General features: G+C 37.6%; 1 protein-coding gene across 3 annotated transcripts in view; it reads left to right on the forward strand.

Moving 5' to 3' along the window:
* Positions 1 to 5,898: 5,898 nt before the first annotated feature.
* The window catches only part of LOC136877571 (zinc finger protein 124), a 58,485-nt gene continuing 50,511 nt past the window's right edge, over positions 5,899 to 13,872 (forward strand). For 2 of the 3 annotated variants that reach the window (XM_067151720.2, XM_067151721.2), the window contains exon 1: positions 5,998 to 6,327. In XM_067151720.2, coding sequence (XP_067007821.2) covers positions 6,181 to 6,327 — 147 coding nt within the window. In that variant the 5' untranslated portion in view covers positions 5,998 to 6,180. Of the gene's footprint in view, positions 6,328 to 13,872 lie in introns of all 3 variants that reach the window. The other variant, XM_067151722.2, reaches the window with a different exon arrangement.

A 13,872-nucleotide genomic window follows, 5' to 3' on the forward strand; every position in this document is an offset into this window, starting at 1 on the left:
GGTTCTTATCATTTCCCACGCCCATTATCTTGCTAGGTAATTTGTTCAGCGTATAACACTTTTCTTGGAATATAACTGCAATGTAAGATTATTTAGTGACAAACACTGATACATTATAAACAACACGGCAGTGCGCCAAGAATCATGCAGATGGCAATATGTTTTTGAAGAGCTGGTCACACCAAGCCATGTAGGTAGCAGCACTATCGGCTTTCTCGCTGAAAACAGCAAGCTGTCCGGTATTATCATATTAAAGTATTTGGTACCACCGAGCACAGAATAACATAGAGATGGCAATGCCTACCGCAACGCATTGGCTCGCTGAAGCCGAGTTTTGCGCGCATCGCCATGTTGGTATTACCCGCAGTGTTAGTTAATTCTTATCCGAGTCACGTTAATTCCTATCAGAGTCTGTCATTTTAAAAGATTTATGTAACATTATTTCATTGGTTAACATATCTAACGCAGTAGAAAACGCCTTAGTCATAATTATAAGCACGGGACAATCCAGAACACTGTTTTAATCGCAGTAATGGTAGTTAAAAATTCGGAAATATGAGCACAAATAGCCTGTTATTATATCAGATCGTATTCAGCTCAAACGAATCGCCGATTTGCAAGGTGCAGCTAAAAATAATGGAACATTTTCATAAAGACCTATTTTAGAGATACCATATACAGTATACATCCACACATAATATCATACCCAATAAAAATATACACAGTCTGTAGGCCTATAAACAAAATAATACACGGCCAATAATAAAGATATCCTGGAAGACCAGAAGTATGAGGTAAATAGGCCTAATCATTATAGAATTGCTGAGCCAAGTAAATCATATCAAAAACAGGGAAATATTTCTCATTAGTACACTTGATGAAATTAATTCATTCATCTCAAGGATTGAAATGGAATTGGCGTATGGCTTTTAGTACCAAGAGTGTCCGAGGACAAGTTCGGCTCGCCAGGTGCAGGTCTTTTGAATTGACGCCTATAGGCGACCTGCACGTCGTGATGAGGATGAAATTATGATGAAGACAGATACACCTATCTCCCGTGCCAGCGGAATTAACCAATTATGGTTAAAATTCCCGACCCTGCCGGGAATCGAACCCGGGACCCCTGTGACCAAAGGCCAACACGCTAACCATTTAGCCATGGAGCCAATCATCTCAAGGATTATCATTATAGACTTATGCCTTTCAGCGTTCAGTCTGCAAGCCTCTGTGAATGTACTAAACGTCGCGACAATCCTCTATTTGCAACTAGTACTGTGGCCTCGTTTAGTTCTATACCTCTTATCTTTAAATCGTTAGAAACCGAGTCTAACCATCGTCGTCTTGGTCTCCATCTACTTCTCTTACCCTCCATACCAGAGTCCATTAATCTCCTAGGTAACCTATCCTCCTCCATTCGCCTCGCATGACCCCAACACCGAAGCCGGTTTATACGTACAGCTTCGAGTTCATTCCTAAATTAACCTTTATCTCCTCATTCCGAGTACCCTCCTGCCATTGTTCCCACCGGTTAGTACCAGCCATCAATCTCTCTACTTTCATGTCTGTTACGTCTAAATTATGAATAAGATATCCTGAGTCCACCCAGCTTTCGCTCCCGTAAAGAAAATTTGGTCTCAAAAAAACAGACCAATGTAAAGATAGTTTCATCTGGGAGCTGACTTCCTTCTTACAGAATACTATCGATCACAACTGCGAGCTCACTGCATTAGTTTTACTACACCTTGGTTCAATCTCACTATATTACCATCCTGGGAGAAAACACAGCCTAAATATTTGAAATTATTGACCTGTTCTACTTTTGTATCACCAGTCTGACATTCAATTCTGTTGAATTTCTTACCTACTGACATCAATTTAGTCAAGAAGTTAATATAAAGAACCACCTAATCGATATTCACTTCTTGATTATACTCATTGATACGGTCATAAAATGGACGACTTGTAAATCAATTTAGTCTTCGCAAGGATAATTTTCATACCGTACTGCAGGCTTTCGGCACTATCTGCCATTAAGACCAAGTCATCAGCATAGGCTAGACTGCTTAGGCCTACTAAATTTCCACCTAACTGAATCCCTCCCTGCAATTTTATACCTTTCAGCAGATGATCCATGTAAACTACGAACAGCAAAGGTGAAAGATTACAGCCTTGTCTAACCCCTGTATGTACCCTGAACCAAGAACTCATTCTACCATCAATTCTCACTGAAGCCCAATTGTCAACATAAATGCCTTTGATTGATTTGAATAATCTACCTTTAATTCCATAGTCCTCCAGTATGGCGAACGTCTTTTCACTCGGTACCCAGTCATGTGCTTTCTGTAGATCTATGAAATATAAACAAAACTGCCTATTCCTCTCGTAGCATTTTTCAAGTAACTGGCACATACTGAAAAACTGATCCTGACAGCCCATCTGTGGTCTGAAACCACACTGGTTTTCATCCAACTTCCTCTCAACAACTGATCGCACCCTCCCTTCCAAGATGCCAGTGAATACTTTGCCTGGTATACGAATCAATGAGATACCTCGATAGTTGTTGTGATGTAATGAAATAAAATAACCATACCTTAAATAACTATATAACTATATGGACTTCAAGTGTGATAAAATAAGGTACATACAACACTCACAAATATTACACTTTCAATGACATTTACATCATATAAAATAATGTACACATGACTAGGCCTAATATTTTACTGGTCAGAACACACAAAATACATTCTAATTAAATATATTTCACTATGTGTGTAGCATACCAGTAGACAAAGAATTCATTTTTCCCTATTGTCCAGAAAACAATACCAGTTGGGTAAAATGTTGGCAAATTTGAGAGGGATGCATTTGATCATTGTAGTTTCTACAAAAGTGGTGAAACCTTATGGTCAAATATTTCTTGGCAATTGCTTCAATTAGCAATGGGAAATGATTAGTTTCAAGTTCCTGGTCAAGAAAATGGCTCTTAATATCCTCAAAAATGTCAGTTCCTATGCACTCTTGTAACACTTTACAAACCAGATGCTTAACCTTAAATGAACTCTGAGCAGAAGGAACTTTAACATCCCTAATACTCATACTTTGCCTGAATGCAATTTCACAAAATTTACAAATTTTGTAAAACTTTCTTGATGGTTTCACTAAACCACCCCTAAATTTGACTGAAATAAGGCCATTTAACTTGTCACTAGTGTCTATAAGGATGCTGAGACATTCTGGACATAGAATCTTACTTTCTAAACTCCTGACTACAAGCCCTTCAATGTACTCAGAGATGTCCCATCTTATGTCATTGTAGTTTGTTTTTCCAGGTAATACAATATAGTCATGATCCAGAAGGCAATGTTGAAGAGATGTTTGGGACAATACCTCAGATGAATACTCTAGCATTCCTTCTTTAGGGAATGATGCTTTTTTCACATCCTCAGGTGACTTGCTCTGAGCAGTCAAAATACTGATTTTTGTCCAGTGGGAGAGCGTTGCCATTTCTGGATTCATGTAACTCAGAACGAATTAATATTTTCTTCAATGCAGCAGTGAATTGCCTAACAGCGGGTTTATTATTATGTGCACCCTGAGATCTAAACTAAGCAGTCTCTCAAGATGGTCTTGACTTACTTTATACAAAGGAAAATACTCCAGTGGAAAGTTTTCTGATGAGTACCCTACAAAAAATCATACATTGAAATGGTGCTCTCAATATCAATTAGAAACCCCAAAAATCCTGTCTTTCTGGTAGATAAGTACACGGGCTTGTCACTGAATCCCTCCTGTAGCTGCATAATGTACTGTTTGGCCCTCAAAAGGAAATCTTTGATTTCAGAAATATTCTGTAAATTCAGAGCTTTCTTAAAGTATTTACCCCTTATACTCCTAGAATTTAGAACATCAAAGAGAATGTTAAATATCGGTATAAATTCTGCTGTAGCCTCACAACCCTGGAAACCTTCAATATGTTTACTTGAACAATACAGTACAGCATCACTAAGAGACTGACTTAAAACTTGTGCAGCTAATTTGACCTTCATTTTCATTTTCCTATAATGTATGTGTGAATTCCTGACTTTGTTCTCTAGATGCATACCTTCCTTTTGTTGCAACTCGTCCTACATCTCAATAAAATTCCACTCTATTACCTCACCTGACCCATTACATATGTATTTCCTGTCACCTAAAGTATTCCTAACCAATTTCAACATGTGGCAGCATCCAGAAAAAAATAAACTGGCTGTTTGATAACTGGGTGGAGGAAATGAGTAACCATGTTACTTACATCTAAGTTGCAACCCAGGTTTTCAGCTGAAGCAATATTTGTTGCAGCACCATCACAAGTTAATGAAGTCACTGTCACACCAGTATCATGCAGCAATGTCAAACACTGTTCTGTAAGAGCACTTATTTGTGCAGCTTTTATGCCGTGCACAAAAAAGTATCGTAAAGGAATCTTCCAGGAATTGTTCACAAATACTAAGTGAAAAACTAAGGCTTCTGAAGCTAATGGTGCTGTGTCATCTTCATTATTAATCCCAACATTTACAGACCCATGAAATTTATTGCCATCCCATTCCAAATGTTTCCTTATAGCCATGGAATCAAATAAAAGGGCACAAATCTTAGTGCCTGTGTATGATTTAAGTACCTGAAAAGCTTCAGCACAGAACCCAGCATTAGCATCTACACTTTGATACCATCGAGATAATGTTCTAGGGTGTGGAAGACAAGTGTCAAAAGTGTTTCTCACAAATGAATATGCCTTTGGAGAAAGAAAGTGAAGAGTAATGGCAAATGCTTTTAACTTCTCATCATACAACTTTTGCACTTTGTTACATGAAGCCTTATCTTGTTTTCGTTTATACAAACACAATGAGGTATCTGACAAACCACTTAACATTTCACAGTACTCATTATCTATCAGAGCCTTCTTTTTAAGACTATCTACAACAGTACTTAATTCAGCCACCTTTTTCTTCATTCGCCTCTTTTTCTGGTGCAATAATTTTATTTTCTTTCTGTACGCAATTTCTTTGGTTTTCATATGATCTATTTGAGCACTAAAACACGTTTCTGCACTTTTATTACAGATAGATTTTTCCACAACAGGTACTTCCTGGACAGCTGTAGAGGAGTCTAATGAAGGCATTTCCACAGTCTTTATGATTTTAAGGACCCTTCTCTCCTGTAAAATAAATTTAAGAAATAGTAGGCTTACTCTATAAATATGTATTTCGACATATTTCTCAATCAAATGCTAAAATGAAGAGAAACTAACCTTTGATTGTATTTGTAGGTACTTTGGGAAAGCAGCAAACACAGATGGCACAGCCCATTCCCTCAGTCTTACGACACACAATGAAGTACTATCAAAATCACGTTCAGTAAAGTGAGCTGAACATATAGTACTGAAAGGTGTGGGGGACCAATTTTCCCTTCGTATAGCTCTTATCCATTTCTTCCGTCGTTCATTATCTTTAGGAAAACTGTAAATGATAAAGGGGCTTCTTAACCTATACTGTATGTGCAAGGGGAAAACAATTCGGCACTGAATATTCGCAAAAACATATTGCTTACCTGTGAAAAGTTATCCCTGGTATTTTCTTTGAAGCTCTGTTTGCACATCCATACGCTACACAAGTCGGCATTTTAAAACCATAACACAAACTTCCTTTATTTACTTCACACGTGGTGCACTGTTCACTTAGTTACACTAACTGGTCTCCAATGTTTTGGTACAAACAACATGGCGGCCGCTTTTGTCCACTGACTTCAACTCAGACGTCACATTGCCATCTCTATGTTATTCTGTGCTCGGTGGGTGGTACTTATAATTCAAGTGTCATGGAATTAACAAAATGAGGCAAGGAGAACTTTCAAGAGCAAAGATCATCAACTTTCGAAGTACATCCATTTCATTCCTTATTTGGCGAGTTGTGTCGTAACTTTTATCTTTCCTACTTATTTTATATGAACATCATGGCTCCTGTTTAAACGTATGGTTATAGGTAAATAAATATGACTTTGGATTGTAGGGGAGGAATTCCGTTTTATGTGCGTTGACAATGATAGTTGGTTAATTGGGTCGTAGAAGTAACGAATATTTTTAAACCGTAAGTGTGAGCTGTTTTTCAGCTCCGAATTCATAGACTACATCGACTTCATCCTATGTACTCCAAAATGATTCGAAAATCTTTTCCTCCGACGCTGTGTCGTTTGTGTGGTCTTATTAAATCTCAAGGAACTGATTTATGTAGCATCTCTGCAAAACGTACTGGTATACTATTGAGGATAAATAAGCGCTTGTCTAAGGAGGTATGCTTTATTTTTTGAACAGTTATTCTTTCTCCAATTTTCTGTTCCCTTGGACACTACGTATCTGTAATTTTTCTTTATTTAATGCACATTTTGCGCACTTCTTAACTATTAATATTATCCATATTAATATTATCCATAATTTATCCATAACCTCGACCCAGTTGCAGTGCCTATTGTTTGTGGAGATAAGTGACCTGCTCCACATTTAACAAATAGTCATTTCCTCAAACCTGCTGTTTGATGTTTACGAAAGTCTTGAAATTGAACTTACTACCTTCTTATAGACATGATGCTGTATAGCCTTTTGGGCTTATGCCATGTCAAGAAAATAAGGTCAAATTCTTGACGTTTCGCAGAGAACTGTGCTCTGTGAAACTTAAAGAATTTCACCTTATTTTCTTGACACAACAGACGCCCATAAGCCTATACAGTATGATGTCTATAAGTATGAGCCGTGAAAGCATCAGTGGCAACTTCAGCCCTTCTTGTAATTCTTTTCGTCTAATAGAAGGCTAGACGGTCATGTTATAGGAAATTTCATTAACTACATTTCAATATGGTGATCATATAAATAGTTACACCAATACTTTCTTCTTAGTTTAGTACAACTTGTAGAAAATTATTTACTGCTTGCAATTCATGAAAATGTTTATGAAATATTGGTCAGATTTTACTGTTGATATCTATGATTACATGTAATTCGAATCGGTTTTATATTATGAAAATAATTCAATCAGTCATCTTCAGTTAGGACTGTCACTCAGGTGGCAGATTCACTATCAATTGTTTACCTAGCCTTTTCCAAATGATTTCAAAGAACTTGGAACTTTGACACTATATATATAATTTTTTGTTGCTAGTTGCTTACGTCGCACCAACACAGATAGGTCTTATGGCGACGATGGGACAGGAAAGGACTAGGAGTGGGAAGGAAGTAGCCATGGCCTTAATGAAGGTACAGCCCCAGCATTTGCCTGGTGTGAAAATGGGAAACCACAGAAAACCATTTTCAGGGCTGCCGACAGTGAGGTTCGAACCTACTATCTCCCGAATACTGGATACTGGCCGCACTTAAGCAACTGCAGCTATCAAGCTCGGTGACACTATATTTAAAAGTAAATAGGCTATATGTTACCTGGATTATTTGAACATTAGCATTATATAGAATGCTCAGGTATTATGAAGCTCTGAATGAAAATGTGAATGACAAATTATACATTTCCTAAGCATTTTATTAAAAATCACAAAATAGCAGGCAAAATTTTGCAAAAAAAAAAAAAAAAAAAAAAAAAAACAAACCATATTGAAACTTTGCCTTAGCTTGCTATAAATCACACTTTACTAATATTGCATACCAGATCATTGTTTCCCTCATTTTCAAGATTAGACTGATTTCATGATTTTATTATGTTCTTTCAAGTGAGAAATAATTTAGCTGAAAACAATGTTTATCTCCAAAATTGAAGGTTATCATAAGCTACTGGAGGATGTGTTTAAAACCACTTCAAGGAAGCAAGCTTGGGTTTATTGTCTACTGAAGGGGTATGAAGTAAATGGATGTATTCTGCTAAAGAGAAAGGTAGCAATATTCTATTTTACTTTAAAGGTTAGAGTTCATTAAAGGCCGTCCTTTCTCTTGATAATGCACCCTCTCACCCTGTTGATACAGAGTTGAAATCAGAGGATGGAAACATTTTTGTTTCTTATTTGCCACCTAATGTAACTTCATTAATTCAGCCGATGGACCAAGGCGTCATCGCAACCTTTAAGGTGCATGATAAGCAGGAATTGCTAGGCCTCTTACTTTCCGAAGAAACGTCGATGGTTGAGTTCTGGAAAAAACTCAGTCTTAAAGAAGCGCTTTATCTTGCCCAGAAATCATGGAATCTAGTAACTGCTCAGAACATCACTTATTCATGGAGAAAATTGTATGTTGATGTCGAAGAGCTCGCCGGCGATTGTCACGGTTTCGCTGATGAAGATGAGGGATTGATGATCAAAGATATCCTGAAGAATATTGAAAATAACATTCATTTTGGAGAGTGGATGAAAGTAACATTGAGGAGTGGCTTCATACTGAGGATGTACTGCTTGGCCATCACATTTTAACTGATGACGAAATAGTAAATAAAAGTGCAAATGGGAACTCGGCAGTCAGCTGTGAAGTGATGAGTGAAAGTGAGGGGGATGGGGGAAGAAGAGTGCGTCACAAACAATCGTGTACCGCTTCAGACCGCACTGGAGTCGGCTGAAACGTTAATGGAATTATTGGAGCAAGAGGACGATACGGAGTTTTCAGACATTCTTGGAATTAGAAAGCTCAGAATGGACATAAAGAAGAAAATACCATAAGTTGTAGGAGAGTGCAAAAAAAAAAAAAAAAAAAAAAATGGATTTTTTAAAGCAGCTTAAATGACACCAGGTAAATTAATTATTTATGGTCTGCTGGTAATTAGGTGAATGTTTAGTATGTATTGTTGTAGCTTTGACTACATTTTGGTTTTAAAGAGGGTTTATTGCACTGCATTTTAAGGTTATACGGTATTTATTTTATGTACTTTAAAGTCCGTTAAAATTAGTAGTATGGATTATCCGTTTTTTATTTTTTTAAAATTTTTTATTAACCGTTCACCCCTTCTTGGACATTAGAACGGATAATCAAGGTTTTACTGTACAAACAAAATTTATGTTAATTTATGTACAACAAAGATTTATAATCTGTACAGGATATCTAAATAATACGGACCATCTGATTTTCTATATCGGAAAACAAGAATAGCTGTACAGTAGTTGCAAAATGATAAGATCACTATTTAAAAGAAAATAATGTAATTGGTTTTTTGTTCTAACTACTACTTTCACTGTTTTCAGAGTCACCGAGGTTCTGGAATTTTGTCCTGCAAGAGTTCTTTAACATGCCAGTAAATATACTGTCACAAGGTTGACGCATTTGAGCTCTTTCAAATACCACCACTCTGAACCGGGATCAAACCCGCCAACTTGAGGTCAGAAGGCCATTGCTCTACTGCCTGAGCTACCCAGCCTGGCTGTCTACAAGGAATTAGCCTATATCTCCAGATGGGGAAAGAATCTCAAATACTATCTGGAAGAGATGAGCTATGTTCTTTCAACACATCTACAGACTGGACTCGAGAAGATTAACTAACCAAATAGTGAGGTTCTTTGAAACCAAGAGAACTACAGTATGATGGTGAGAAAAGACTTAAAAGAATTAGGAATACAATAAAATGAGCAACAGGGAAACCTGAAAGTCTAGAATCATGAATGATATACAACAAGAGTTTCCTAGAAAAGATTAGATCCCAGACTTCGTTACCGTGGACAGAAGAAGGAAAAATGCAGAGTGAAAGAATGAGGGAGTACTGGGCATTGATCAAAGCCCAGAAGTAGTTGAATGGAATTAATGTGGTCCACAGACAGACGGAACAGAAATTATAATCTATAAGGAAAAATTGTACATATTTACACTTTTATCAGTCATTATCACTCAACACTTGTGGATCCCCAAACATAATGGGTGGAGCCCTCATGTGCATTTTGCGCACTATAAATTAGATCTCTTTACCAGTCCACCCTCATTACTACACCTAACACATCGTTTTAGATTACGTCCTGGAAGTTTTGCCAGTAGCACTCCTGGAGGATTTGGATCTGTCCGATGTGCTGGAGGTGAAAAATTCTTTTCCAACATCCTCTCTTCTTCAAGAGCTTCAGCGATTGAGGATATAAATTCTAGTCTTGTCGTTATTTTGCTATTGAAAATTTCCTTATAGACATCACCGTCAGCAGCATTCAGGAGAGCCATCGGTATGAGTCGCTAGAGGTAGAACAGCAGAGGAAAAATGAGGAATAGGGGAGTGTTACAGAGGAGAGAGGAGGTTAAAGAAAAGGTAAAGGTGAGAAAAGGAAACATATAGTAGAGGATAGACAAAGGGAGGTGGAACAGTACCATGAGAAGGGATAAAGGGAGGACGAAGTAGGTTTTCCAGTTGTTGGGGAAGAGAAGGGAGACCAGGAGAGGAGGGAATGTACAGAGGTGGGTGGGATTTAGGCTCTGGTCATGAGGGACATCATTGTTAGGCATGTGGAGAATGTGTGTGAAAGAAAGGGAACAGGGTTGAGTTTTAGCCAAGAATTAGGTTGAGGAAAGGAGGAGGGTAAGGAGATGGTGATAGTTCTCATGTTATCAACAATGTAAGGCAAGTGAGAATAGCATCAACATAGTTGGGGATATGTGGGATCTAGTTTATGCAGCATGGGGGAAGTTTGTGTGCAGAGAGAGTTATCAGTGGGATAATGTGTACGAGGGATACTGACTGGAGGATGATCAGGGATTTCAATGTGTGACGGAAAGTGAGAATAACAGATAGGGAATCTGCCACCTGGTTAACTGTCCTAAATGGAGATCAGTAGTGATTGATTAAACTGAGAATGAGCTTTGCAGTTTTTAAGGGATAGGTAGGAGGTAGGAATCTGTGCTCAGATGGCCTTCGCGTGAACTGCAGCGGTACATGTAGACAAAGGGAGGTGGAACAGTACCATGAGAAGGAGGTTGGTTTAGAAGGATTATAGTAAGGTCTGTTCAGTGAAAAACGATGATGGGAGTATAGGGTGCTGAAAGTTAAGTATGACAAAGTTGTTAGTGTCAAACTGTAAAGTTGTTAGTGTCAAACTGTAGAAGGATTGTGAGGAAAGGAACAGAATTAACATGTAAAATTGTTACATTTTTTAAAATGATTTAATTGCAAAAGTTATTCAGATAGAAAATTAAATTTGTTAGTTAAAAGTTATTGATTGTTTTAAGGACTTACTTTAATTGTTAATAATTTCATGGTTAACTCTCAACTCTTTAGGTTAAAAAGTAGCCAAAGTGAATGAAATTTCTCCAGAATTATCAAAAGGCGGGTCTGATCATGTTGATATGGATTTGGAAGACTTCTGAAGTATTGCCATGCCAATTTTTATGCTCTGCTTTGATGCCATCTTGCAGTCATGCAGAACTCTGCTTGGTGGTTCCTAAGGTTGAGTTAATTTTGTAGGGAGGACACAGAATGCACCATCAGAGATCTCTAACATGCCTACAATTATGACACTGTATGTCAAAATTTTGTCCACCACCTTCTAGTATTTGAAGTATCGAAACTTATCGTGTTGGAACCTATCTCTCATTTTGATGGTTGATTCCACATGGTGTAAAAGACCATATTCAAAAAATGAGCTGCCGCTTTGAACTGGAAGACTGAGAAATCTAGAATCAAACTACACGTAAAAATGATGTGACGGCAGCTGGTTGGATTGGATGAACCAAGCTGCTGGCCAGCTGCCAGCATTCCTGCTAATATTTTAAGTGTGTGCAAAGTAGCAGGAGGTTGTGGGTTCGGATCCCACTGGTGTCTGGTTGGCCATTTTTGTTCTGTAGTTAACATCTCTTCATCACGTACTAAATGTACGTAACACGACCTAATAGGTTGAAAGTCGCTTTAGATAAAGTAATGTAGCTATTTTGCGGGTAGTTTAAAATAAAAAGAGAATAGTTGCATGTGTTCCTTACAAGGAGAGGTCTTAAATTCTATTCACACGTTTCAGTTCACATCTAGTTATTCCCACGATAAAGATTTTTCTTTCTTGGGAGAAATAAATTCAAAAGAAGAAATAAGTAGTTTGTAACTGGTTTAATTGACAGTAATCAGACAGACATTCATTGTTTTATAGAGACTTATAAATAAGAACAATAATGATAGTGACAGCTGTAGTGATTTTGACCATGGAATTCATTCTCCGACCGCAAGCGATGATGGAAGGATCGAGTTTGAGACTCCAACATGAATCCCTTGAATTTAGTGATGCCACAAGTCCGTCTCCGTGTAAGTCATCAAGTGACAGCTATATTGCTAGTCCAGAAAGTAAACCTAGAAGACCCAATATCAGCAATGCTTATAAGTAGGGGCCTTATTTTTTGGTGAAATAAAACTGTTGATTTCGGTGTTAAAACTGACACTATTTCGGTAGGTATTTTGTGAAATAAATTGTTATACTGATTGATGTTTCCTGCAAAATCTTCCTTGTAGTAGCGTATGGGGTAAATGTAACTAACTTTGTGATAAGGGGTTTTAAAGTAAACTCTTGTAATGTATCATAGTTATTAAATCTTAGAAAAACCAAATATGCAAATTGTTATAGAAATAAATATATAAATCACTGATACTTCGAAATGAAGTTAGGTGATTTGCCCTGTGATATACATTTATACATAGCCTACATTTTTAGACGTTGAATTACTTGTCTCCAAAGTACAAACTAAACATGGTTTCAAGATTATCAGGGTGCAGAGTTGTGCAACAGTCAGAAAGTGTCTTTGTGTAAGCAGAGAAGCTCCTCTCGCTGACCACATTAGACGTCGGAAACCATAAAGCTTGCAAACACTTGGATGCAAATTCACTGTGGTCTTTTATAAAACCTCCTAAAACTTTGCTAACACTGTCTTCTTTCACTTCCTCAACGAGATGTGCTTTCATTGCATTTTACAAAGTCATATAGCTCTGGAAGATTTTCATGGATATACTCTTTTTCGACGGTCGGGGATGAGTAGGTCGGATGGTTAAAGCACTAGCTTTCTGACCCCAATTTGGCAGGTTCGATCCAGGCTCAGTCTAGTGGTATTTGAAGGAGTTCAAATACGTCAGCCTCGTGTCACTAGTTTACTGGCACGTAAAAGAACAACTGCGGGACAACATTCCGGTAACTCGGCGTCTCCGGAAAACGTAAAAGTGGTTAGTGGGACATAAAAACAACAACATTATTACTACTCAAACAGGCGATTTATTTACAATAGGCCTACCAAACCGTCATATTTTACAGTAAAGACAGTATTATTTATCTTTTCTTTTATATTCATTCTCTTCCTTATGCCAGGATTATCCTATTTTTCTAGAGGCATGTTCGCTTGCTCTCTATAATTTTTCAACCCACCTTTACGATCTGTAAAGTATCGCTGATTGTTATTTGCCGCTTAGAATTATTTTCATTTGCTTAATTCTGATTCTCTGCAGTGTATATCGCACGTTTGAAGTTTACGAATATTACCGGTACACTACTGATACATTAGAATATTTCTTGCAGCATCAAATACATAGAACCCCTCACTGTTGTATTCTTCGACCCTCGAAAAACCTGTTGTGACTTCAGTTTTCGGCATTTTTATACTTAAATGTTCGACATTTGCCGATAAATGTTCGTATGTAACAAACTCTCATTGCGCACTGCTGTATCTACGACCGGTCTTGTATCTTGTTACGACCACAACGGTATGTGCTGTAATCGATGAAGGATATTGATTTTTATCGACTGCCTTAGAGATCGCGGAACTGATCACACATACTTTCGATACAAAGTGCGTACCGTTTTGTGTGCATTTGTGTGCAGAATATACAGCGCTATCAGGCAAATGAGAAGGAAACTACGATAGTCCAGTTCTCAGAAGCATTTAAACGTTATTGGAGAGCTCTTCCGGTGCCATTTCGC

The sequence above is a fragment of the Anabrus simplex genome, chromosome 7, assembly GCF_040414725.1.
Source record: "Anabrus simplex isolate iqAnaSimp1 chromosome 7, ASM4041472v1, whole genome shotgun sequence".
Taxonomy (NCBI): domain Eukaryota; kingdom Metazoa; phylum Arthropoda; class Insecta; order Orthoptera; family Tettigoniidae; genus Anabrus; species Anabrus simplex.